The 27,893-nt window shown below is 41.7% G+C and overlaps 1 protein-coding gene across 2 annotated transcripts in view; it reads right to left on the bottom strand.

Moving 5' to 3' along the window:
* LRRC1 (leucine rich repeat containing 1) overlaps positions 1-27,893 on the bottom strand; it is a 131,549-nt gene that overhangs the window by 87,632 nt on the left and 16,024 nt on the right. Inside the window, exon 2 of one of the 2 annotated variants that reach the window (XM_042986584.1) lies at positions 7,138-7,323. The exons of the other annotated variant lie outside the window; for it this stretch is intronic. Coding sequence (XP_042842518.1) covers positions 7,138-7,188 — 51 coding nt within the window. The 5' untranslated portion in view covers positions 7,189-7,323. The remainder of the gene's footprint in view (positions 1-7,137; positions 7,324-27,893) is intronic. 2 annotated transcript variants of the gene reach the window in all.

The raw sequence follows: 27,893 nt of genomic DNA, 5'->3' as shown, positions 1-27,893 counted from the left end.
TATTTGTAATTGCCCAAAACTATAAATAACTCAAATACCCATCAACAGTAGATCTAACAGAAGTATATTCTTATAATGAAATTCTACATAGCAATGAAAGTGAAAGCTAACTGTTAAGTCATTACAGGAAAGAATCTTAGAAATAATATTCAGCAAATGAAGCTAGACACAAAAGAATGCATACTATATTATTCCACTTACATGAAGATGAAAAATCAAAAAAATTACACTATTTTGTTTAGAGATGCACACAGAGGTGGTAACATCTATAAAGAAAAGCTAAGAAGAGATTCTTATGAAATCAGGCTAGTGGCCACCTATAGGTGTAAGGGAGAAGATTGTGATCAGAAAGGGCATCCAACAGGCTTCTGGAGTCTAAGTGATGCTAAATGTCTCAACCTGAGTGGCAGATACAAATGTTCATTCTATAATTTGTTATAAGCTGTACATTTACAAACCTTATGCACTTGGCTATATATCTTTTTTATTTTACAAAAAGAATAGTTTTACTTATTTAAGAGGAAAGAGACAGAGGGCACGTGCATGAGCACACAAGGAGAGGGGCAGAGAGACAGAGGGGAAGAGAGAATCTCAAGCAGGCTTCATACTGTCAGCACAGAGCCCCACACAGGGTCAACCTCACAAATCGTGAGATCATGACCTGAGCTGAAATCAAGTGTCGAATGCTTAACCAACTACGCCACTCAGACACCCCTACAATAAGAATAGTTTTTAAAGTTGTAAACTACTTATTAATCAGGAAGGAAGATACTAGACAACTAACACCAAGGGCATCAAATTCTTTTAACTCCTCATAGTTAATGTTCATTAAAAGCAATGACATTATATCCAGAGGAGAGGAGAAATAAAATGATGATAGTGATCAAAATGACATTAGAAATGATAATGCGTTAGCCAATATGATAGAGCAATCAACCTCTCTTAAGGGATTCTCTGTGCTTGGCAGTAAGTTAAGGACTTTACATGGGTTACATTCTTTAATCATCTCAACGTTGCCACAATGCTGATACCTATATGTACCAGTTAACTTTTGCTGTCTAACAAACCACTGCAAATTCCAAAACATTTTTTTTTCAATTTCTCACATTCTGTGGGGTGGCTGGGCAGTTCCTCTGCTGCTGTCATCTGAGCTCACTCATGCAACTACAGTCGGCCGGAGGGTCAAAAAGGCTGCAGGATCCACTGTGGCCTGACTCTGATGGTCTGGCAATTACTCTATCAGCTAGAGCCCCACTGTTCTGCACACGGCCTCTGTCCTCTCCCTGATGACAAAGTGGCTTCCTACATAAAGCTCTCCAAGTCGAATTCAAAAGGGGCAAAGAAAGATGCTGCAAGGACTCTTGGGACCTAGACCTTAAAATCTGCATGCTGTTGTTTTTGCCAGGGGGTTGGAGAATTAATCTGTACCTGTAGATGGAAGGAGTGGCAAAAACCTTGAAAAGAGGCATGGGATGGGCGAAATCTGGTAGAGTAAGTGGTCTACCACAAAATATGTAGAACGCTCAGGTATGCCACAGAAAAACATATAAAACTGAATAGATTATCCTAGAAAATTCTATGGTTGATCACAGAGTAATGATGTTCCTAAAGAAAATTTAAACAGAAAATATAACAATATAGTGCACGAACTTTGGCTAAGATAGGATTTTTATACATGAGAAAGTTACAGATAAAGGAAAAAGTCCAAGAAGTATTCACAGAATAAGTTGTCTAAAGCAGAGAATTCAAATAATCATACGTCACATCTAGAATTTGAATTTGAAAGAGTTTTAGCAAATACTCAAAAATAAGAACTTCTGATAAGTGTTAATAAGACTTTTTTTTTTTTTTTTTTTTTTTTTTTTTGGTAAACAGGTATAGAACAGGAAGGTCCCTAGCACTGTGTTCCCTTGTGGGAAAAAAAAAAAAAAAGTATCAAACGATTAAAGGGCTCTTTCTAGTTCTAAAAGTTATAGGATTGCACTTCAAAATACTTTCAGTGTACCTTAAGAAAAATGAAAATCCTATTAGCACACAATACAATAAGCATGAGGTTAAAAATGCATAAAATTACAAAAAGTAGATTAGTGGTTGCCAAGGAAATGGTGAGTGACTGCTAATGGGTATGGGGTTTCCCTTGGGGTGAGAAGAACATTCTAAAACTAATTGTGGTAACGGCTGCATAACTCTGAATATACTAAAAACCATCGGATCGTGTACTTTCAATGGGTAAATTATATGGCATATGAGTTATACCTCAGTCAAGACATCAAACCATTCCTGAGGCTGGCAGATACCAATGAGGAAGGAATCCCTTTTGGTGATAACAGACTAAGCGAGGGACACCCAGGCACCTTTATTTACTTGAATCCTTATAGGTACCAGTAAGGTAAAGCTTTTGATCTCAGTTAACTGATGAGGAAACTGAGGTTTCAGTCACATTTTGTTGCTTCACTAATGCTGCTGCCAGTTAATAACATTCTTTAAGGAAAATTCTGAAGCACGATCGTGTTGGAGGCTCACAGAGTAATAAAACGCTCAGGTTAACTGGCAAACGGAAAACATTTGTGAAACTATATTCTAATTAGCTACGTAAAACAGGGAAAGGGGGAGTTTAGGCTACAAAAGGGATAACAGAGTAAAACTGTGCCAATGCTGCATTTCATCTTGATTAATGAGTTGAAAGGGAAATGGAAGAGCACGCTAATGAAACCAGCAAGTAAGAGCACATAAGTGGTGTCGCTGCCCCTTAGATCCAGGCCAAAAGAGTAGACATAAAAGGAAAGTAATCTAGACAGATAAGAAAATGAGTCAACTTCTAGAGGATCACGGGCAGAGAGAGGTAACTCCAGATAAAGCCTTCGGCAAGGGGAAGGCTGACAAAGACAGGGAAAGCAGTAGACAGAAATCTGAAACAAGTATATAATATGATATAGCAAAAGGGCATATAAAGAAAAAAGGCTCAGTCTAGTTTGGGGGCACAGGGGAAGGTTTCACCAAGCACCAGGACAGTCCTGGTAAATTTCAAAACAGGCTAACAATACTGTCTATTCAACTGGCAATTCAATTTTTTTAAACCATTTTCAGATAAACATAGAATGGAATTCAAAAGAGACTCACAAATACATAAGAATTTGAAACACTGATTCACAAAATTTAAAGCTGCTATCCATGCACTGCTGCATGAGCCAGGTAAGAGATAAGAAATATGAAAGGACTGAGACCGGCATTGGGTTCTCTGCTGACAGCTCAGAGCCTGGAGCCTGTTTTAGATTCTGTGTGTGTCTCTCTCTCTCTCTCTGCCCTCCCCTGTTCACACTCTGTCTCTCTTTGTCTCTCTCTGTCTCTCAAAAATAAATAAATGTTAAAAAAAAATTTAAAAACCAAAAACATCATGATATAATATTTTATATAATATTTTACATGTACAAAATAAATTATGTAACATGTATTTAAATTGTAAAGCAAAATAATAAAATAAACACCTGAAAATCCAAAAAGAAAAAAAAGAAATATGAAAGGAAATAAAGGTTCAACTCCTCAATAAAACTAACCACTTCCTCTATAATCTGAAGCAGGAAGAAACATATTTCTTGTCCAAATAAATGAAACAGATCACAGGAAAAAAGTCTCCTGTTCTAAAATATAATTTTTTAATTGGTTCGTGATTCAGCAGCACAGGTACTCTTTCTTTATGCAACAAAGAAAAGGGTGTGGGCTCTTGCCATTACAGGGCCCTAAAAGGTCATGAGTAAAACAAATTTCACAGAAGCAAATTAGTTTCCCACTGAGTGTTAGCATGTATACTTGAGCATTTATAACAAAGATGTTTACATTTACTTTGCTTAAAATATTTCTCTTTCCAATTTTTCTGTCTTCTGGGCTCTGCTAATAATTTCATCCTCTATCATTTGTTAATATATTTGCACATTTTCGAGGTGCTTTTATACATTATCAAGCTACCACCAATAATGAACCCTGACAAAGATGTTTATGCCCTAAGGGTATACCCTACACCCTCAACAACAGGTGTGAATCACTTTGAAAATCAAAATTTTACTTACTGTGCTATGATTAGTAGATAAGGCTTGCAGTGGTATTTAAAATGATTAGAAGAAAAACTTTTATTAAAATTAAAATGTATTCGGTGCTTGCTGCAGCAGCACATATACTAAAAGTAACATAAATTAGGACAGCATTCATTACTTTACTGAGAACCTGAGTGAGGGGACAAGCCAAGGACATGAGCTGATGGCACAGATGGAGAACTGACAAGACTTGGATTGAGCAGGACTGGCTCAGCACAGAGAAGGGTCAAATATGACAAAGTGAAAAAAAAAAATCAACCTGAAACACCACAGGGGAAGGATTTAACATGGGATCGTAAATTCAAGCAATGAATAATTATATGGCCATTAAAAATCTTGCTTCTCTTTTGGGACTACACTAAAATCAAAAGCTTTTGCACAGCAAAGGAAATCATCAACAAAACAAAAACCTACTGAATGGGCGAAGATATTTACAAAGATGTATCCAATAAAGAGGTGATATCCCAAATACAGAAAGAACTTATACAATTCAACACACACATACATACACACACACACACAAACACACACACACAATCTGATTGAAAAATGGGCAGATGACCTGAGTGGACATTTTTCCAAAGAAGATATCAATAAGGCCAACAGTCACATGAAAAGATGCTCAACATCACTAATCATCAGGGAAATGCAAATGAAAACCACAATGAGATATCATCCCACACCAGTAAGAATGGCTAGTATCAAAAAGACATGAAACAACAAGTTGGTGAGGATATGGAAAAAAAAGGAACCTTTGTGCAGTGTTTTTTGCAGCCACTGTGGAAACCAGTGTGGAGGTTCCTCAAAAGATTAAAAATATAAATACCATATAATGCAGTAATTTTACTACTGGGTATTTACCCAAAGCAAATAAAAACACTAATATGAAAAAAAATCTGCACCCCTATGTTTACTGCAGCATCATTTACAATACCCAAGACATGGAACCAACCTAAGCGTCTATCGGTAGTTGAACAGATAAATAAGATGTTGTACATACACCCATACACACACACACACACACACACACACACACACACACACACACACACAGGAATATTACTCAGCCACAAAAAAAAGAATGAGATCTTGTCATGTGCAAGAAGCACATGCAACATTGTCAGGTGCAATACCTGGAGGGTATTATGCTAAGTGAAATAAGTCAACAAAGACAAATACCAGATGATTTCACTTATATGTAGAATCTAGAATACAAAACAAACAAAAAACCAGACTCTTAAATTCAGAAAAGAAACTGGTAGTTGTCAGAAGAAGGGAGGCAGGAAGGGGCAGGGTGAAAGAGATAAAGGGGATTAAGAGGTACAAACTTCCAGTTATAAAATAAATAATTCACAGGGATGAAAAGTACAGCATATAGGGAATATAGTCAATAATACTGTAATAATGTATGGTGACAGTTGGTGACCACACTTACTATGGTGAGCATCGAGTAATGCACAGAATTGTCAAATCAGTATGTTGTACACCTGAAACTAATATAATATTGTATGTTAATTATACTTCAATAAAAAAAATGTAAAAGTCATGTTTCTGAGGAATATCTAAAAATATAAACACACATGTTCTAGGGTTATCAAAAAAGAATCAAAATTGCATAAACAGTATAATCTCTATTTTGCTTGTATGTAATAGGAATTTTAGGGAAAAAACTACTTTAAAAAGGTAAATCTTATGGGGAAAAAGAAGAATTTAATTGAAATGATTTGGGATCATTCAACCTTTGGGTGCTGATGTTTTACACCACAGAAAGCCAAAAATTCTACTTATCTAAAGGAAGAGTTGTTTTTCCTTCAACTGTATCTTCAAGCAAAACTTGCAACCAGTTTACATATCAAAAAAATTCTTCCAAAAGAAGTCAAACAGATGTTCACTTGAGTTTATTAAAAGTGGTCTTATATTTTGGCACAGGATGTTCAACAAGGTGAAATTTTTCACATATTGTACTCAGGAAAGCATTACATGGCTCAAATGGAATAAAACTTCGTTTAGTGGAAAGTGTCTCTTGGATTCAACACAATTTATCCAAGCTAACAGCATTAATAAGTACCGTGTATATATACAGCCACTGTGTGTGTGTATATATACCCATATATGTATATGTATGTATACATACATGCATATATACATATATGTGTACATATACACATATATGTATATATGTATACATATGCACATATATGTACATACACATGGTACTTAACACATATATGTATATATATGTATAATATATGTATGCATATACACACACACAATGTGCCTATTTTATGCAGAGTTTTGAAGTGGAGAAAAAGATGTTCAAACAAGATGTAGCTCTTACTCTCAAGGAACATCCAGGAGCTGACACAAAATATGTGGCCTACAAGGGAGCAAGTGAAAATCATAATAAACGAGGAACAAAATGCTATGAAAAGAAAATAAATGCCTCCTGTCATGTTATGCCCCTACAGGTTAAATTTTTTTTAAGTCAATTAAGCTGTTTTATGATCAGGCACATAACACCATTCATAAGAATGGATTATTCAGAGAAATTATGTTAGGAATACTGTTACTGAATTTTCTCAGGAAATACACCAGCATGTGGATCAACAATCAGTTCTTCTGAACTAACAGGCTCAGCTAAGAATAAAGATGGGCAACACTGATGCGTCCCTGTCTTTGGAAGAATAGGATACCTTGGACTGCCTATTAGTTAATGTTTTTCGTCTCCTGAAGCAATAAATGGATACCTCCCTAGCCAAGGTTTGACCTTTTTGGATAGCAAGCAACAAATGGGGGAATTCAGTCACTGCCACAGCAGTTAAAAAAATTAATCTGAGTTATCAGAGTCCGATCATTCAAGAATGGCCCATAAACTTCTAGGGCAACATTTAACGGCACTTTTAGTGTGTACTAATTGTAAGTAAAGGGGAAAGAGAAGAACTGTGTCTCTTATTCTCAGTAATGCTGAAGATGACCAAACTGTTTTAAACCATTATCAGGAGACCTTGAAGGGTTGGAGGAAGGACCTCGCTAACCACTTAGTACGTACGGCATTTTGGGGTATTGCAGCCGCGAACCCGTCTCTAACAAACTGCTGCATGGCTTAAGCGGTAGCCCTGCAGTGGCAGTCATGATGTTACTGTATTTATTTTGGAGAGCTGGTTTCAAGGAACTGCCAAGGTACTTTTCCAAAAGAGGCGGGAGTGCATCATCAAGCAGTAGACTCTAGCAAACACTGAAAGAACAAATAATCCAAGCATCAGATGCATACTTACTGAAGTCTCACATGACTCCAAACAATTTAAATGTGCAACCTGATCTTTGCATAGGCTAAAAAGTCACTGCTGGCCCTAACCAGATATTCGGCATTTAGAAATAGAAGGATCACTGCAGAATTTAGCAGTGGGGAAGGGCTTGATTTGCCACAAAGCATTTTCTACATATTCTGAATACACATGAGCTACGACATACATTTTGACTTTTCTAAAATCACATTTTAAGATTAAAATTAAGTAATTTTAGTATAAAAGTGTCTCTCCCCCTGATACGCTTACATTGCTAAGTGTTTATAGCTCCTGTAAGAGCAGCTTTCCATCTTCAAGATAAGTCCTCTCTCTGATTTAAATTTCTCACACATACTAAATTCACACTATTTCCTACTGGCTGACCAAAACAGTGGTGAGAAGCAAGATGGAAAAAACTGAGAGTAGATTCCCTAGCAACTCGCAAACAGTCAAGCAAAAACAAAACAGAGCTCATGCTGATCGCTATATTTTAGCCCCACAAACTGAACTAAATATTAAATTCTAATATTAATCCAGATGAAGAACCACAAACACAAGGCCTAATTTTGAAAACTTTCTGAATTGCCCCACTGTTTAAGGAACAAGAGAAACCATTAGTGTCCAAAAGAGTCTGTTCAATTCCCATAGTCTGCAGTCACATCTGATTAAATGTGGAAGTCTAACAAGTCTGCTTTCTTGTGATGAGGGAAAGGCACAGCTCTCAGGGGTACATCTGTGAGCCGCTCTTTCTGACATTCTTTAAATTTTACTTTTACTATTTACCAGCAACTTATTAGGTAAGCGGCCAAACTGACATTCTTAGCACTCATTTAATGTAAGAATATACATCTCAATTTAAAAAAAAAAAAAAAAAAAAAGAAGGGTACCTGGGTGGCTCAGCCGGTTAAGGGTCTGACTCTTGGTTTTGGATCAGGTGATGATCTCACAGTTCATGAGTTTGTCTGTCCCGCATCGCACTCTGCACTGGCAGCCTGCTAGGGATTCTCTCTCTCCCTCCCTCCCTCTCTGTCCCTACCCCTGCTCGCTCGCTCTCTCACAATAAATAAATAAACATTAAAAAAAAACAAATTAAAAAAAAAGAATGTACAGCAATGCTAGATGATGGCCTGTGGACCACACAAGGAGCCACTCCACTCGCTAACCACAGCATCTGTCTAAGGACATGGTTCTTTCACTGTGACAAAGCTCTTCAAAGAAGTTCTGGCAGTGTGCTTGTATTGCTGACCAGTTGGTTCCTCGGAATAAAGACTACATACTAAGTACTTATTCAGGACATCACCGCAAGAGTGATTCTCACAGTCGGAAATCTCTGTGACATGAAATCAAAAAGAACATCTGAGGAACATTCAAGAAAAAGGAAATGTAGGAATCATAAAGGATACTCCCCAACATGAATCCCAAAATAAAGTATGTGAGACAACAGCACTGCTCCAGTTCCTGGACTTCCAGGAATTAAGCAACAGATCCCAGTGTCCAGACAAGATGGCATGAACCATGCTCCGTATCCTGCCAGGGCAATGTTCTCAGGTACTTCTGTGGTCCCGGACTTCTAGGCTACTACTGCCCCAGCCTCCTATTCCCAGCTGAGTCTAGCTTTTTACCCAGGTATGTAGAATTCATTTATTCATGTTGTGGCTCATTATACCATGTCATCAGCACCCATGGGGGCCGACCCTGACCTGGTACCACTGTGTCCTTTTCCCCTTGGAAAGCACCTTCCACAGCTTGGCAATCCGGACAGACTACTCATCAAAGACTTCTTTTAAGAAAGGATATCTCCTACACATGGGGTAAAGCAATTTATAATTAAAACACTACATAAGAGCAGAATTTGAAAAATCTAATTTCAAAAACTTTCTAACACTTCACTTTTTACAAAAGCAGCTCTAAAATAATGAGAAATACCTCTAATGTGCCAGGTACTAGTCTAGGGACTTCACATACATAATCTTATTTAATCCTGTAACCCTGAGCCAGGCAACCACTTTAATTTCACAAATAATGAAACTGGAGCACAGAGAGTTCACATACCTGAACTCAGTTTACACAGGTGTGTCCACCTGTCTACTGTAAACAGTAGGGCAAAGAAGCACCATGGAATCCAAGGTCTGTAATTCCAATTCCCTAATTTACTGTTTGTGTGACCTCAAACGAGTTGTTTAACCTCTCCATGCCTCAGTTTCCTCATCTGTAAAAGGGGGTAATAACAGCACCTATCTCGCATAGAACTATAGTGATAATTATACGAATGAACATAGGTGAAGTGTTTACAACAGTGCCTGGCATGCGAGAAAAGCTTAATAAATGTCAGCTACAACTGCTATTACGCCACCATACAGCACACCCTCGTAGATACCCAAGTTACTAAGACTTCAAATGTAAGACATTTAGATCCGATTACAAATCTTGCTGTCTATGGAGTATAGTGTTAGGATGGAGCTCAGTGCTGAACAAGGATCACGCTGACACGTTTTAAGACTTATTTCGTTTTCGAAAGCAGAGAAGGACCACAAACAAAAGACATTATACACATTCATCAACAGATAGCTGGGATCAAAAGTTTAAAGAGCCTCAAGAAGGGACCTTCACAACTAGCTCGCAAGTCCGGTAACCCACATTCCACCAAGTACTCAAGCTACTATCCAAACACAGCAAGTAAATTCAAAACAAGTGTTTCATCAAATCAAATCATTAATCATAATCAAATCATGAAAAACAAAATAAAACAAAAAAAGTGAACGAAAACTTACAGGGAAGGGCTGTATGGATTTTGGGGAAGCTCAGTAACTTAGTGCAAAGCAAGTCAAGACTTAAGGGTGGGCCTGACCTGCACACAAAATGGACACAGGGTGGGAGTGGATGGCCTGGAGGCCTAAACAAGAGAGGGGCTGTGCACATCAGAGATGGCTTGGCAGCCGGAAGCTCGGGTGATAACCTGCCTGGCTCGGAACCGCAGGGTGCTGCCCTGTGGCTGGCCTTCTCTAGTCCTGGCCCTGTGCAAGACAGCAAAGAGACTCAACCAGATCTCTGGCTTCCTTCCAGGGCCAACAGTCTCTGATTCTAATTATGAAAAAGGAAGGAAGGAAAGCAGGTGACACAAATTACTCACGTGTCTTTTCCTTGGTCTTTAAACTGAGAGCCTCCAACTCTCAAATGGGTTATGCTCCAAACACCATGTTCCAAAGGCCATGATTAAGCCTTCAGGTAAGCCTTTAAGTCTACTTGACCCCTAACCAGTATAAACATGTCTTCTCAAAGCTTTCCAAGGGCTATCCACTAGTTCCAGAACAAAGGACAAACTCCTTCATTTCATATTCAGGGATGCCTTAACCTGAGCATAGTCTATGCCATCATCAACATTTTTGTAGGTCCTGATAGCTTGTAAAGTCCCTTCTTATATCTCATGCCACCAAGAGAACCACCCAGTAAGCAATAAGTCATTACCAACTGAACTTTGGAAAGCAACATGGCACATGAAGCCACGCCTCACACCCAGCCTCTCTTGCTGCAAGGCCAGCATCCTGTCTTGTCTACCTTCTGCCCCACAATTGCCCCAGTGGTCGTTCCAAGTTTAGTTCCCACACCCACAGACCCATCCATACACCCCATGTTCTATCCCCAGTGAATCATTTGCTATGCATCCTGCATTTACTGTTTCCAACACCCTTTCCTGGCCATCAACATCTTACTCACCCTTAAATGCTCCACTCAGAAGCCTTTTGCCCAATCACCTTGGCAAAATTCAAACTGCCTCTCCAAAGCATTCTGTACAGACATCCTTCACTAGATGAATAAGCCTCTGTTTTAATAAACCGTATTATACACACCACTGTGTCCCTCGGAACACTTATCATGGTTCTGCTACATGGTAAATATTCAATGTGCAGTTGTCCAGTGAAGTGACCTAACACGATTTTTGGCTGTTTTTTTTTTTTTTTAATGAAAATGAATTCTAAGTTCTAATTCAGGATATTTGGAGCATACCTATGCTCTGTAAGTAACACCAGCCCCACACCCACAAGCTCTAGACAAGAAATGGGGGGAGGAAGCAACTTTTGTGCCAAAATGGAGAGAACCAAACCCTCCAAATTTTAAGAATTACTAGGGCAACTGTTAAGCATATGGATTCCTAGGTCCCACCTCAGACCCATTAATGCATCATATTCATGTAGAAGGGCTTAAGGATCTGATTGATCAAGCAAGTTTTGGTAACACTGGCTTTGACCACTGGGTCTTGATCCTGGATGCATATTAGAACCACCAAAGTACACCTTACCTAAGATAGGGCCAGGGTTAGACCATGCATTCATTACAAGGGCGATATGGCCCCCAAGAGGATAAAAATTAATGGCCGGGTATTTTCAAAGTCTTAGCTACCACAATGGTTTGTGGTCCATAATACATCTGTGGTATTAAAATTTCATGATGGAAGATGCAATTAGAAAAAGTATGTCTAGGAGCACCTGGGTGGCTCAGTCAGTTAACTGTCTAACTTTGGCGCAGGTCATGATCCTGCAGTTCGTGGGTTTGAGCCCCACATCAGGCTCTGTGCTGACAGCTCAGTGCCAACAGCTCAGTGCCTGGAGCCTGCTTCAGATTCTGTGTCTCCCTCTCTCTCTCTCTGCCCCTCCCCCACTTGTACTCTCTCTCTCTCTCTCTCTCTCTCTCTCTCTCAAAAATCAACATTTAAAAAAAATTTTTTAAGTAGGTCTAGGGACGCCTGGTGGCTCAGTCAGTTAAGCATCTAACTCCAACTCAGGTCATGATCTCACACTTTATGGGTTCAAGCCCCACAGCACGCTCTGTGCTGACAGCTCAGAGCCTGGAGCCTCCTTCAGATTGTGTGTCTCCCTCTCTCTCCACCCCTCCCCCATGCTCGCTCACTCACTCTCTCTCTCTCAAAAATAAAAACAAACATTAAAAAACTAAAAAAGAAAAAAGAAGAAGTATGTGTAAAGAGGCTCCGGGTAAGGGAAGGGCAAGAGGGTGATAAAGAAACTAAAGTTGAGAAACCTTGGATTAAAGTGATGAAAAATGTGAACAGTTCTTGAAATGTGCATAAAGCAAGATTTCCCCTTTGCCCCACATATTTGCCCTATAGTTGCTCTGAATTAAAAATCTGCTGACAGGGGCAAGTCAAACATGACATGGGCTTGAATGTGGGAACATGAGTATATATGGGCACCTTCAGAACAGTGCACCTTATCAAATACAAACTTTTAATATGTTACCCATGGCAATTGTTGACGGTTCTTTATTCTCCTTTTGCAATCTTGAGCCAGGGTGTGGTGGGACATCCCTTCTCATTTCAGGCTGCCTTGGAAGGACCGGTGCTCCCACACCCTAAACCTAAATCAAAATGAGACTCTAGGCTGGAAGACGGTGTGGCCCCTTCAGGTTTAAAATCTTTAAATCCAGATGCATTTCACAAGTGGGCCTCTCCCAAGGCACACGGACTGGCCAGCTGTGGTGATCAGGAGTCCAAAAGAGAGATGGATAGTGTAACCGGGATGAGATACGAAGATCACACCTGAGCAAGCACACCTGTACGCATGTGGGCAGCCTGTCGGTGGGGGTGGGCAGCCCCAGATGGACAGAACAGTCGTCACAAGGGAGCAAGGAGAAGGAAGGGAACTGTGAGTAAGCCCGTCCTCTGCCTGAAAAATCCTTCAGGACACTTAGCCTGTAAGTTACTCAAATGGGCAGAAGCCAGCAATAACGAGAGAAGGAAAGTGAAAGAACACAGGCAGTAAAACACACCATAAAAATACCGAGAGTAGATCAACAGATTATAAAAATCATAATTTCAGAATAGCTTAAAGACAATCTAGTCTATGGTCCCCAAAGCTGGCCCATCTACTGTGCCCCACTTAACTCAGCAAACCAGTTCTGAGTCTACCACAAAAGCATCAGATTCCTGAACTCCACCCTCGGAGACTCTGAGCCTGCAGTGGGGCTGATGCACACTGTTTTAGAAAGTTCCCCAGGTGATTCTGATGAGCAGCCAAATCCTGGAAGCATGGTTCCCGACCTGATTTTGTAGACAAAGAACCCAGTTCCCTTCCTCTTCCTAAAGGTCTTCCCATCTCCTCACTGACTGCTACTCTATTTCTGAATGCTGACTCAGTACAATGCTGCTGGCTAAAAAAAATTATTTTTTTCTGAAGCCACCATCAACTTTGGAGAATGCCCCTTACCCTGTTTCCATACCTCCAGGGACAGAAAGCACACCTATAACGTTTGTAAGACTCCCCATTTTCCACTCCGATGACTTGTCTGCCATTTCCTAGCATTACTTTTCAAGACAGTGGCGGTAGAAAGAGCTCACTGAACAGCAGAGGCTGAGACAAACATGGCATCCAGGCTCCTGAGCCTGGCAGGACTCGCTGTCTGCCCAAATTAGCAGGCTCCCATAGAAGTACACTTTTAAGGCAAGGCAGCCAAATTTTAGAACCTGCTCACTCTTCAAAGATTTCTTCCTCCGTGCAGACCCGTAACACTCCACATCCCAAGTGCATTCCTCCCCCATCACATAAAGATTTGGAACCTACTGCCATTAATAAGTCTCCCTACAAACCACACAGACCAAATGTCTAAGGAAAATTTCACGTACCTTCTCCACGTATGGTTGCCAGGCAAAAGTGAGTACTTCCCAGGATACTAGAACATGCTCAGTACAGAGTCACCAGAACAGCAAGGCCTAGTGATAAGATTTGGTCCCAACCCGTGAAGAGCAGAAAGTGGGTCAGGAGAGAAGATTTGCAGGGAATGTCAAATGGCCTATGAATATCTGCAGGCTTGTCACACGGTCAAACGATTACACTTGCTTGGTGTGGTCCAGGAGCAGGAAACTAAAGGAAGTAAAATGTTCCTCTATATATTAAGCTAAAATGTGACAGGGTCCTCTGGGAGCACAGTGACTCCTCTGTTCAAGCACAGGCCAGAAAACTGCTTTGTGTGGTTTTATGAAGGGAACAGATGAAACAGTGGGTGGTTGATCTAGAAAGTGCCTTCTTGACCCTAAGATTCTACAAGCACAATCTTCCTACACATGCTCCTCCTCCCATTCAAAATGTACCAAGGTTCTTAGGTAACAGCCTGTGATATGCACTTTGGCCTATAATTAACTTGCACCAAGTACAGTATTTACAAGGAGCAGCAAAGCAATCTACAGGTTATCTGGGGTCAGAAGACAGCAACCCAAATTCAAGTTGGAACATGATGTCACATGCTCTTGACAATTAGAAAAAAAATTAGGAAGCAATGACCAAGTCGGGTAGCAAAAAAACATAACTACTTTTCTTGCCTACTGGAAGGAGGAAGAAATGGGGGTGGCAAGACAGCATCATCGACTTGGCTTTTTCATGAGGAAACACACAACGGTATACTAAGTTCTATATGAAAGGGCTCACATCCTTCCTTGGGAGTTATAAAGAACTTTTAAAAATGGAATTCTAATTGATTCTTGTCAGTATTCTACATGCTAACAGAATCTTCTTATTCTATTTTTAAATTAAAAAGTCTGAACTTGGGAGATGCATCCTAGCATCCAATCTATTTCCTCATATTTGTGACAGCTGAGCTGGAAAAGCCAGAGGATGCATCACAGAACAGGGTTTGCTCAAACACTCCTTCTAGAGCATGAAAAGACTCACACCCTAACTGGACTCAGCCTTCCTTACTGATGGGAATGAGTTCACATCTCCCTGGAATACACACGGGGGTTAAATGTCTGCAAGAACAATATGTCACAGAGAATGGATTCTCCATGAAGCCATTCTTCCCTTGCATGATGAAGAAGCACACACTATCAGAACCCAGTATGGAAAAAAATGGAGTGCGAGAGAATTTGGTTACAGTCAATGAGATTTCAACACTTTGCCAGCAACAGGGAGGAGGCCATTTGTCTGATTAATTCGAAGTGAACCACAGTCAGAATGTGAAGGAACTGCTCTGCTGTCCATGCATCTAGCAGGACCTGGCTACTGCCCAGCAACCATACAAGCACTGGAAACCTGTCCTCCCTGGAAACCTCTAGCAAGACATGCTTGCACCGCTCAAAGTCACTTACGAGGACAATGGAAATGCCAACTACATTCCAGACTACAGCAAGACTGATGGAATAAACCTCATCTTATTTTGCCCTGACTTCTTCTTTTCCAAGGGTACACTTGAATTCGTTAGCTTTCTCTGGTTTTTTGCGGGCCTTTATTTTAGTGTTCCTCATCTGTTTGAACACTCAACAGGCAAGTTTTAACCACATTCTTTGGTCTCTCTCTGGCATCTGAGCCTTCACTATTGCTGTATCCTCCCCAACTCCTCTGCAATTTTCCTCCCTCGATTGCTATGTTCTTCTTGTCAAGGATCTGTACTCCTTACTGGCCACCTGACACTTTAACAGTGGATGAGCTGTTCTTACAGGACCTAGAAATATTCAGTCAGGGTAAGAACAAAGAGAAAACAGTATTTCAATTCATGACAAGTGCAGTAATTATATTTCTTTTACAAGTTTACTCCAAAATAATCATTGACAAAAGCCTAAACAATTCTGACTGGCTCCATTCAAAAAGGAAAAAAAAAGGAACGATCCCATACCATGTATTTTTTTTAATTTTCAAAAAAGCCTACCATTAGAAAGCAAAGCATTAACCTTGACATCTATCCAAAGTCAATCTTGCAATGCAGCATTGATAACATGGGCCAGAGTAGTTAACTGAAAAAAAAAGCCTCCTTTCCAGCCGTCTTTAATAGTGAAGCAATCTGCACAGAATCAGAGAAAGGCTACCAAAGGCAAAATAACCTAAAGAGTAGAGACAATGTATTGAGAAGGAAAAAGCAAGGGATGACTTCTCAGATAGTCATCAAGATGATCCAATATTCTCAGAGAAAATGAGGATACAAAATGGAAATGCACCACCATCGTAAATCACGTGCACCTCAAAATGCAGTGGGAGCTTTCCATGACGGGCGACAACGAAGTCTCCGAGCTGGCTGACTCAGCCTTAAGACATAAGAAGCACAGTGCCGAAGGCCCAGGATACTTTGAGGGGGCCCCAAAAATGTCTTCTTTTAAGGTCAAAAGGAAAAAATGAGTAACAGTAAATCCAGCTTGAATTTTGTCTAGCACAGTCACAATTTTATGGAGGAAGAGGCCCCATGAAGGCAAAGTGCCTATGCTAGGGCCCAAGAGAGTTGAATTCAGTCCTGTCTGTAGAGAAGAAAGCAGATGCCAGCAAGTTTCTCAGGGTCTAAGGCAGATACATAAGAATCTGCAGGATGTTTAAATCTAATGACATTAACAAAATGATTTTCCATAGTGAAAGCTAGATAGTGGGCTCTGAATATTACAATATGTACAAAGTTAAGGAAAAAAATAATTTTGCTTTCAACTGTTCAAAGAAAGCTTGATGCGAGTGACAGGTTCTTCAGTGGTCTACGGATGACAGAAAATAAGCTCTGACACCAGGAGAAACAACAAGTCAAGAGATCCTTAAGGAGATCCTTCTACATAATAATAGTGCTGACTTTCTAGTGTGTTGCCTTGTTCTTTTCTCCCCTGGTCATATCTACTTCATTGTAAAATTGTTTTTTTGCCAAAGTGTGATTTTACTATGTGTACACTTCAGTGTCTTCCTCCCACCCCCCTTTTTTTGTATATTACATCATGAATAATTTCCTATGTCCTTAAATGGAGCATCTGGAATTCACCAAGGTATGCGGTAACACCTCTTACACTGTCCTAAACAAAATGGAGAGTCGTGGGCAGAAGGATAAAATGGGAAGATTCACAACTGGTTGAACAAAGTCAACTGGCCAGTGGGCTCATTACCTACCTGTTGGAATAACTATGGGCGTATGATCCAGGGCTTCACACTGTCAGTGTTTTCCCTAATGAATTTAGTGTGCCTACTATGTGCAAAACCCCACACTACATGCTTTACATACATGGACTCTCCTTACCCTCATAATAAGTTTGTGAGACAAAGATTTTCCCATTTTATACCAAGGAGACAGGATGGTGATGGAAGTTCAAAGAGGCTGAGTGATTTGCTCAAGGTCAAAACTAGCTAACAGCAGAAGTCTCAAGTCCATCTCCAGCTCCTACCTTCTTTCCTTCTTTCCAAATGATGACACTTTTATTCCACTTTCAGGGTTCCTGAAACTAGCCAGTACGAGTTTCAGAAGGAAAAGGATCTCTTTAAAGGCAGTTATCAAAGAGCTAAGGTGCTAATCTAATGACATTACATTTAGCCCTGAGAAATGTCACAATTGGGTCCAAGAAAACTAAAATTCTACACACAATAAATAATGGGGACTTGACCCAAAAGCAGAATGCATGAACAAAACTTGGGTGTGGCCTCAGTGTGAGCCTAAGAGTTATATACCCAAAGGTATACAAACTAACTAAACCAAACTATAAGCTCACTGTTACAATCCAACAGTTACATATGCATCCATACACTTTAAGACTGCGTTCATAAAAAGTATTATGCCCAGGGGCACCTGGGTGGCTCAGTCGGTTGAACGTCCAACTCTTGATTTTGGCTCAGGTCATGATCTCACAGTTTGTGAGTTCAAGCCCCACAACAAAGCTGTCAGCACAGAGCCTGCTTGGGATTCTCTGTCTCCCTTTCTCTCTGCCCCTCCCCTACTCTCTCTCTCTCTCAACAATGAAAATTAAAAAAAAAAAAAAAGTATTATGCCCAGAATGAGGGAAGTAACAGTTTTTTGCCCTGGCTGGTATATTTTATTTGGGATACCACATTTCAAAAAGTTTTGGTGAAAAATAACATCTCCACAAAAAACATAACCAGGCAAAATAAATGAACTGGAAATTTTTAATTGAATACGAGACTATAGAGAAGGGGGTGGTTAGGGTGGATTCAAAGACAGAGAAGACGGTGGCATATATTCCTTCAAGCAGACAGAGCTCCCACTGCCTTCACCCCTCCATTGGACTTTGTATTTCTTTGGTTCCCACAGTGGAGATTTTGGACTCCTTTACAGATACAGGAGCAGATAAGGTACCTTCTCAATCCACGAGTAAAAACCTTAGGATTCTGCCAATATCCATTTAGACTTTTCCCCTGGAGCTTACTATATATCCACTCAAGTAAACAGTTAGGCATGTCTGTAAACAGGGCACAGGGACAGAGTTTCCTCAAGTACTTTTCAAGGCCCTGCTGAATGACATCTACCTCCCACTCCTTCCTGCCAGAGGCTAAACCCCAACCCCAGGAAGGGTAAGAAGATAAACGTGACTGGCAACAAAGGGATGTGTCGAGACGTAAACCCGGAAAAGAGACCGGAACATCATTTCTCCAAACTGCCTTTCCCTTAGGTATCCTCAGCATTCTCCCACTTAACTCCCGTTTCTGGCCAGACAGCCCGGTTACCGTATGACTCTTAACGGTCTCTCTCTTCCACAGCTTCTCAGCAATTCTTTTTTCTGATCTTGCAGGGCTTTCGCCCCGCCTCTAACTCTTCCTCACGTGGGTCCCTGCAGCCGCTTCTCCAGCCTCTCCACAGGCAGTGTCCCCCATGGTGCTGCTGCTGCTGCTGGGTCAGTACCCACCCCACCCCCAACACACACACACACACACACACACACACACACACACACACACACACACACACACGGCATCAAACCCCAGACCTATGTGCTGCACCACAGCATTTTTGCTGCCCTACATGAGTTCCCGGGCTCTGTCCTGGATGACTCAGACCTCAAAAGATAAAAACATTTATGAAATGACAAGGAGATTAAGTGAGGATTTAAGTACTCACTGCCATTTCCTAGAAGTGAAAGGAAGTAGATCTGGCAAAACATTTCTACAACGATGATGCCTATCCTACCAGGAAAGATTCGAGAGTATATTCAAAAAAAAAGAAGAAACAACAATTTAGAACGCGTTTTTGACTTACTTCATGCCTTCCCTATCTTTCTCCATGCTCATCACATCACTCATAAACATACACACACACACACACACACACACACACACACACACACACACACACGGTCACACAGTTTACTGCTATTCTGTACAAAGGAGATACTGTACCATCTAATCTGCTTCTTTCTTTTCTCACAAGACAATGTACCATGAAAGCCCCTCCATGACAACTAATTAATAAATCTCCACCTCATCTTGTAAGCACTGTACCACAGTCATGGCATGTATGCATCATAATTTATTCAACCATTTTCCCTGACAGGCATTGCTTTTTTACTCCCCCTGTTCATTTTCTTTTTTCTTTTTTTATTTGTTTTCTTTCACCACCACAAGAATGCATTAATAAAAATCCTTCCGTATATAACTTGAAACACTGGTATTTCTATTTTTAAAACAGAATGCCAGAACTGCTATTGCTGGGCTAGATTCTCGATTTTAAGAGATATTGTTGACACGGCCTCCAAGAGGGCCATTTCACTCCCCTATCCACCACTGCCCTACATCCCAGAGGCAGGTTTGTAAAAGAGAGTTTGTATTAATGCTTGTACATCCACACACTATCTCTGGAAAGATACAAAGTAACAGAAAAGCAGCTTTCTGCTCCCAAGAGAGAAGTACAGGCCTGAGAAACAGGCAAGGGACACCCACTTTTCAGTACACACACTTTTTGTGCTGTCTTTATGTTTTGCCATGTCCATATATTACAGATTCAAAATGTAAAATGCTCTTTAAAATAGTAGTGGACATTTCAAAGTAAGTACTGACCTTAAAGTATTGGCCATATATGCAACTAAATGTTGTGAAATTAAAATGCATAGAATTTGGTTTAAACGATCGTTTTTGAATACCTACATTACTCTAGATTTTAAGAACACAAAAATCAAGGCAGCCCCTTCTGCCGAGGAGCACAAAGTCCAGTAAAGAGAAAGATCTGTGTGCCAGACATCCACAAGGCCAAACGGCAGCCAAGATGTCAGGGTCAAAGGTGCCCCTCTGGAGCCAGGAACTGGCACGCAGGTGACCGTTAGACAATCACAGCCTCTGGTATACAGGTGACTTTTTTCTTCTGCCTCTTTAAACATTTCTGTATTTGTCGAGGTTTTCAAAGGGGCATCAATATCACTTTCGCAGTCAGGGTCAAAAAAAAAAAAAAGGACTCCCCCAAAACATCAATTGCCAGTATCAAAAATATCAACCGAAATGAATTTTTTTAGCTTAAGAGTTGAAGCAGTAATTAAAATCCTGGCTATCTTCTTTTGTCCTAACTCTATTAATACAAAACTAATGTGCTATAATGTTTTTAAAGGGGAATACAGCTGGATATTTGGAGGGTGTTCAGACTACTTCAGATTGTCTGGCATGTAAAAAAGCATTTACAAGAAGTAGTGGAGGAACCAAAAAGAGGGGGTTCCATTATGTCCCTTATCCTTCCCTCTAGTGCTCATGAGGTTACCTGCAAAGAAATATTTAGTTTACAAAGTATCCTAGAAAATATTTAAAATCTTGAAAATGTTTAAAAATCTTATCCTCGGGAATGAGGAACTTTAATATGCTATTTATAAATTCTGCTGTAATGAAGCAATATTCAAAAGCAATAACTACAAGTTTAGCATTATTTTGATTCTGGTAACTCAAAATGAACACAAAAAGGCTTTTCACAGATTTCTATTGTCACGAGGCGCTTAAAATTTCCATCTCAGTGATTTCTCTTTCCCCATGTGTTTCTTTTTATAAGATTCAAGGGCCTGTAGGGAGAGATTATCATGGGGATCAATTCCTAAAATACATCTATATGTTTTGTCAGGTAACAAACACACAAGTATTACCGTATAATAAGAACATAGACTTAACATCTACTTTATAGTCCAAAGCTAAATTATGCCGAATAGAATTACGAAGCCAAGAATGAGGAAACATACCAAACAAGAAAAAATGTGTGTCCTTTGGTACCATGCTCATCATAATTTGTATGCTAAAAATATCTAATAGCCCAGCGTCAAAGGCATTGAAGATTAAAGCCTCTTTTACTTTAAAACTGCTTCGAAACTAGAATTACATCAGACACACCTTCCTGCGTTTGCCAAAAGAGCTCACGTTATAAAAGCAGAACTTTCAATTAAAATTTTAAATGATTAGCAAGAGAAGAATGCAGAGTTGTTCCACTTCAAAAGTTACAAAGGGGAGATGAAAACGAAAAGCAGCAACATGCTTGGGTACTCGTTAAACCTGCTTATATCCTGGATACAGGAAGCGTTTTGTTTTGATAGCACCATGGGCCAAAACCAAGGCATTATTGTTCAGTGCTAGCATTAAAAACAAATAAAAATAAAACATTTTGTGAAAACTGGCCTGCCTGTCTTCCAGGAAGATCAAGATCTTATTGGCCAAGATGAAACCTTCCATGGGGACCACTGTGCACAGTGAACCTGTCTTCATGTGCCTGTGGACACAGGGGAAAGAGAACTCAACCTAGGTTTGTCCACTGAAAACTGATGCCCTAATTTCCCTAGAGGTGCTACAAGCAGAGGCCAACTTTATATTCTGGAGAGTCCCTGGGCCCTAGCAGGCCAGCTCCATAGACAACTGTCACTACATTTCAGTGACCCGAGGGGAAAGAATGAGGCCTGAGCTGGCCTCAGATGCAGCTCCTGAAGACACTCCCTCAACTGTGTGTGTGTGTGTGTGTGTGTGTGTGTGTGTGTGTGTGTGTGTGTGTGTGTGCGCGCGCGCACGTATGTGCAAGCGTGCTGTCTGGCAATCATGCTGATATTCAGCCACACGCAAATCATTCTTTAAAATCATCACTTAGCCTGGCTCAGTCAATAAGGCATGCAACTCTTAATCTTGGGAGTTGAACATTCAAGCCTCATGTTGAATGTCAAGATTACTTAAAAATAAAATCTTTAAAATAACAAAAACAAAAAAACAAAAAAAAACATCACTTAGGGAACCCATCTTCCAGTGGTTCCTAGAGTTTCCAGAGCTCAGAGGCCCACAATGACAATAATGTGGATCTCAAAGGCAATTTCAGTATTTCAAAGGCCAACAGAAATTGTACATTCATCTCCAAAAGACTAACTAAGGCCTAGCTAGCATGTCTTTAGAAATAGGAAAATTTAACTGTCAACACACTTAACAAACACAGTGTATCTGGAAGCAAAATCTTTAAAGCCATGCTAAAAATGTAGGGGATAAATGGCACACACTGCAAGCAGGCAGCACTGTTCAAGCATCTGCGCACTTGCCTGCTCGGAGCTACCCCAGGGACTCACAGCTGAGCAGTCCAACAGACACTGGCAGTGCTTCACCGTCACCCCTCCTGTTCACACAGAGCTATGATACTTTCCAGACCAGCCCATGACCTTATTCTTATTTAAGAACCTAGTTCTTAGGACACCCGGATGGCCCAGTCAGTTGAGCGCCTGACTCTTGATTTTGGCTCAGGTCACGATCTCATGGTTCATGAGATCGAGCCCTGCATTGGGCTCCATGTTGAGCATGGAGCCGGCTTGGGATTCTTTCCCTCCCTCTCCCTCTGTCCCTCTCCTCCACTCACCAGCTCTCTGTTAAAAAAAGAAAAATATGTAAGAATCTAGTTCTTAGCCTGTCCCAAACTTCACATGTGCCTTTAAAAGATTTGCAAATGCAGCTTGATGGTCCAAGCTATGTGTAGGTGGCCTGAGGACAGTGTTTTGAAATTTGAGGAAAACCCACAAAGTGATTAATCTGAAGGGCAAAACATGCATTTGGATGTGAAATGCCTAAATCTCATTACCCATAATCACAACTCACACAGTTTATTCACAGGTTTTAAAATCTAAGAAAATAAATACAAAATTTTACTGAATCAACACATACACACAAAAAAACAAAAAACTACCCATTACTTTAACCAGCTAACTCAAGCTGAACCCTGTAAGAAAATGAATTGGAGGCAGAGAATACAGAAAGATGAGAAAAAAAGGTGGGGGGCAAGGAAAGAAAATTCCATGAACAAGCAAAAGAGGAAGTATGAATCAAGAAAGAGACTAAGAGAAAATAAGTCAAAGATGGACTCTCTAGAATAGTGAAAAGAAGGAGGGATGCACGAGTTTCAGAAGAAGCTAGCACATTTTTAACACAATCTGCAGTTCACTTGAGCCACAGGCTTCAGATTACTATCAACCTCCTATTAGCTCCTACTGAAAAACTAATTAGCTAGTTAGCTCTTTATCTTTAAAACCTCCATCCTACAAACTGAACAAAATGACCAGGAAGGTAAGGCGTTACCAAGACTCTGGGATCCAATTCACACACACCTCCCACCCACCTCCTTCCTGTCACAGTCCTAGGAATGTCCAGGGGTTCATAGAGTGGAGGACACAAACAGGCAGCCCATACAGATAAGTCCAGTCTATACCTGATCAACAGTGCATTTTTGAAACTGTTAAACAAGATGTCAATGCTCAAAAACAAGGAGACTTCACATAAAAATTCTGATTTCCTGGGGGAAAAAAATGCAAGCAAGTAAGCATTGAGGGAAGCAGTTAACAGCAGGCCCACATCCTAATGTGACAGGGCTGGGATGCAATGGTGAGAGCTGTCCTCCTCAGATGGGGCACATGTTCTCTTCTGCCACAGGTCTGTCCTCAGCCTGCAGTTCCCACATGCCTCTGTCACAGGCGTCCGGACTAGTGGTTCCCAATGGAGGGGACGCTTCCAACAAAAAGCCTAGCAGCTCCTACTGACCTCCACACCCACTGCACATCACCGTCTTCTCCCAGGTCCCACCCTGGAAGACTGACCTCACCCAGAGCTGCTTCCTTTCCCCAGACCTGCTTCCTTTCACCTATCTTCAACTCCAATGGCCACGACCTCTCCCATGGCTTCATTCCTACGATTTTCTCTCTGACCATCCAACCCTTGCTAAAAAATTCCCTTCTTTCTCTGCCTACACAGCACCCCAAATACCTTTTCCATCAGACACCTCAGCGGCCTCAATCCCTCTTCCGTAGGTACAACAGACACCTACAATCTACCTTTCCCTATCCTGGGCTGGTATAGTTGAGCACTCTGGAGGACAAAAGAACACACACCATGAAGGCTGCTAGCACCCCTAGAAATTCAAACAACCCCAGGAACGTCTGCTAGCCCCTTCTCAAGCTTCACCACCCAGAGACACCCCCTGTTCAACCCCCCACTTCTCTCCCCCAGCAACTGCCCTATCTTGTCCTTCCCTGAAGAAACTAAAGCCACCAGGCTTCATCTTCCATTTACCCACATGCATCCTTTCCTTCATTCCTCAAATTCTATAGGGAAAAAACCCAGTCATGCACGCTGAAAATTAAATTGTTACCCTTGACCCCTGCAACCACCACTCTCCTTTTCCAGTTCAGTCAGTCACCAAGTCCTGGCCCTGTTTGCCTCAGAAATATTCTCCCTGTCTCCGGTCTTACTCCCCCTCAAATCCATCCACAAGCTGCTACCAGGCTGAGCATTCTGAACCCGTGTCTGACCAGACACTCCTGGGTTTAAACTCTGTGATGACAAATCAAAGGCCAAGCTCCCGAACCTGGCATTCGCAACCACCTGGGATGGGCCTTCTACATGTCCCTTGACCCCCGTACCCCCATACCTCCAACAACACCTGACTGCATCGTGCCCCCTGCCCTCCACCACCAGAAAACCTCTGCCACCAGCTCCACAACCCAGGCTTCGTCACAATCGGCCTGGGTGGCTGACGCCATCACTAAACTCTGACACCTAAAGGTAGAGACTGGCACTCCCTTCTGCATCTCGGGCGCCTAACAAGGCAGTGGGCCTTCTACGCCTGTTGGCTGCATGAAGATCTCAAGGCTGCTGCTACCTGACTGGATCTGCCAAAGTAGCATGTCGCACAAAAAAAATCAGCCTTTGGAGTCTAGCAGACTTGGGCTTAACCCCAGCCAGGTTGTTTTCCATGTGAGTGACCTGAGGCATGGGCCTGGCCTCAGTTTTCACACCTGTAAAATAGGACTTTTGAAAACCCTCCCTGACAACGCCAACCCAAAGTGCCTAGTTGTGCATCTGGAAATACTGTGGGCAGTCAGTCAGGAGCTGCTATTTGCACTTTCAAAACTGTAACTGAGGTTTCATTCCACTCTCCAGCGTGTGCAGTGTGTGGGCAGCCCCGGCCCACAGCCTCAGAAACACTTCCTGCCTTTTGGCCATTTTGCTCCTCATTAACGCCTCCGCTCATAGGCCAGGGAGAGAGGATGGTCCTTCTGTCAACACGACTAATGATGTGTTATCTTTCTGTGCTACTGTTGACCCTCTGCCAAAGGGACATGCTGACTCAGCCCACACCACCACCCTCCTCGCAGGTGGACACACAGACGTGTGACACACCTCACCGGGCTGGCGCCGCAGGAGCCTCGTGGCACGCCAGGCTCAGACGGAACGAGGTAAGGCTGTGCTGCTGGAATCATGAGCCCCTCAGAATAACTCCCGACACTAAGGCGCTACAAAGGAGTGGCTGGACACATGAGAAATGTCTAAGGAGCTACATACCTAAACTACACCTGAAAAAAGTTTCTTTTTCGATGCAACAGACTTTTTTTGAGCATTTCTTTTAATGAAGGCGCTGCATTCTCAAATGTCTGAGACAGAGATGCATAAAATAAGTCACTGATGACAAACTGAGGAAAACAAACAAACGCACAACTAAGCCTGATCTTGACAGACGGCATGAGAGAAGCGAGCTGTGAATGGGTCAGGGGAGCACAGACACGGACGTGACTGTAGAACTGGGAGGACTTCACGGAAGTGGCAGCATGTGCACTGAAGAAGAGCATTTCAAGTGGAACACCAACAAAGACATGGGGATCTGGGACTCTGTCACAGAAATTTAACATTAAAAACCACATTAGAAAGTACAAGAGGGGAGCTAGGTGGCTCAGTCAGTTGAGCGTCCGACTCTTGATCTCGGCTCAGGTCACGATCTCACAGTTCACGGGACCGAGCCCCGCGTTGGGCTCTGCGCTGACAGCACACAGCCTGCTTAGGATTCTCTCTCTCCTTCTCTCTCTGCCCCTCCCCCGCTATCTCTCTCTCTCTCTCACAAAATAAATAAACTTAAAAAAAAAAAAGTACTAGGAAGTACTTAGAACAGACATTAGAATTCAACAATTTAGAAAACAAGCAGATTTGGCAATTTCATCTGTATAATATTTATGTTTTCCTCTCACAAAATTTCACACATAGAATGAAATCTAGGGACAATGTCTGCATGTACAAGCTTTTTTGTTTTTCTTTTAAGAATACTTTGCAACAGAAGTCACTCCTTCTAGACTCTTCCTGAGCAGATGGTCCCTATGTTTTTGGCAGAGGACACGGAGTTAAACCAGAGAGAGACGTAACAACTACCCACTGATGGGAAACAAGGGCGTCTGCCACAGTCAGCCAGGCTCACACTGTCTGTCCTCCCTGCCCTCCTCTTGCAGCAGGCACTTGAACCCCACAGCCAGTCCCAAGTCCCTTATTCCTATCCCTCACCTACCTGCTTCCCACTTAGAAAACTAGGGTTGGGCCCGTGGCTCCGTGTACGCCTCTCCTTGAGACGCCACCCCCATGAGGGGCTGCAGCAGGAGAGGGAGCCTAGCACACCACCCAGAAGTCACACCAGTGCCCAGCGCCACCAACCTGCCAAGCCCACCCCCGAACCACCGTCCTTCAGGCTTCCTCCTACGTGAGATGGCTAGACGCCTATTCGAGGCATTTTCGGTTGCAAAGCTTGTGACGTGCAGGCAGAGTATTCCAAATACACCCCTCTGTTTCTCCAGGGCTGAACCCTCTGTAAGGAGAAACCGCCAGGGATCTGAAACCACAGAAGTTCCCTGACACTGCTCTCGAGCCAGGTTTACTTTGGGCCTAAACCTGAAAAATGAAATAAAACATTTAGAATATATAAATGTTTAAAACTATATAAACTACACCTCATCAGCAATAACCATCTAGTATATTTACCTGACAAAAACATATCTTTACTCCGGTTTCCTTTTTAAATAGTAAGTTACTACGGAGAGGTGGGGATGGGGAAGGTGGAAGAGTAGGGGTTGGATTAGCTTCTCTCTTCTCGTGGCCTCTACAGAACTCAGCAAATCGCTAGTTATCAGAGATGCAGGGCATAACCCACCCACCCCCCGCCACTCTTCTTGCCATTGAGAATCAGGTTATGAGGTTATGAGAACCAAGGTGGGTAATTAGCCGTGGCATACTATGAGCTAAGATGAGTCTATTGTAAAGTGCATGTTTTCTATTAACTCAATCTTATTGGCAACCATTTGTTGCAGTACTGGAATATGTATAGCTCCAATAAGTACATCGGAACCTCTTTTTAATGTTTATTTACAGAGAGAGAGAGAGAGAGAGGGAGGGAGAGGGAGAATGTGAGCAGGGGAGGGTCAGAGAGAGGGAGAGAGAGAGAGAATGCCAAGCAGGCTCCATGTTGTCAGCACAGAGTATGACTCAGAGCTTGAACCCCTGAACCGTGAGCTCATGAGCTGAGCCACAGTCAAAAGTTGGAT

This window comes from Panthera tigris, chromosome B2, assembly GCF_018350195.1.
Source record: "Panthera tigris isolate Pti1 chromosome B2, P.tigris_Pti1_mat1.1, whole genome shotgun sequence".
Lineage (NCBI taxonomy): Eukaryota > Metazoa > Chordata > Mammalia > Carnivora > Felidae > Panthera > Panthera tigris.
Note: the sequence above shows the minus strand (reverse complement) of the source record. Positions and strands in the feature narration are given on the sequence as shown.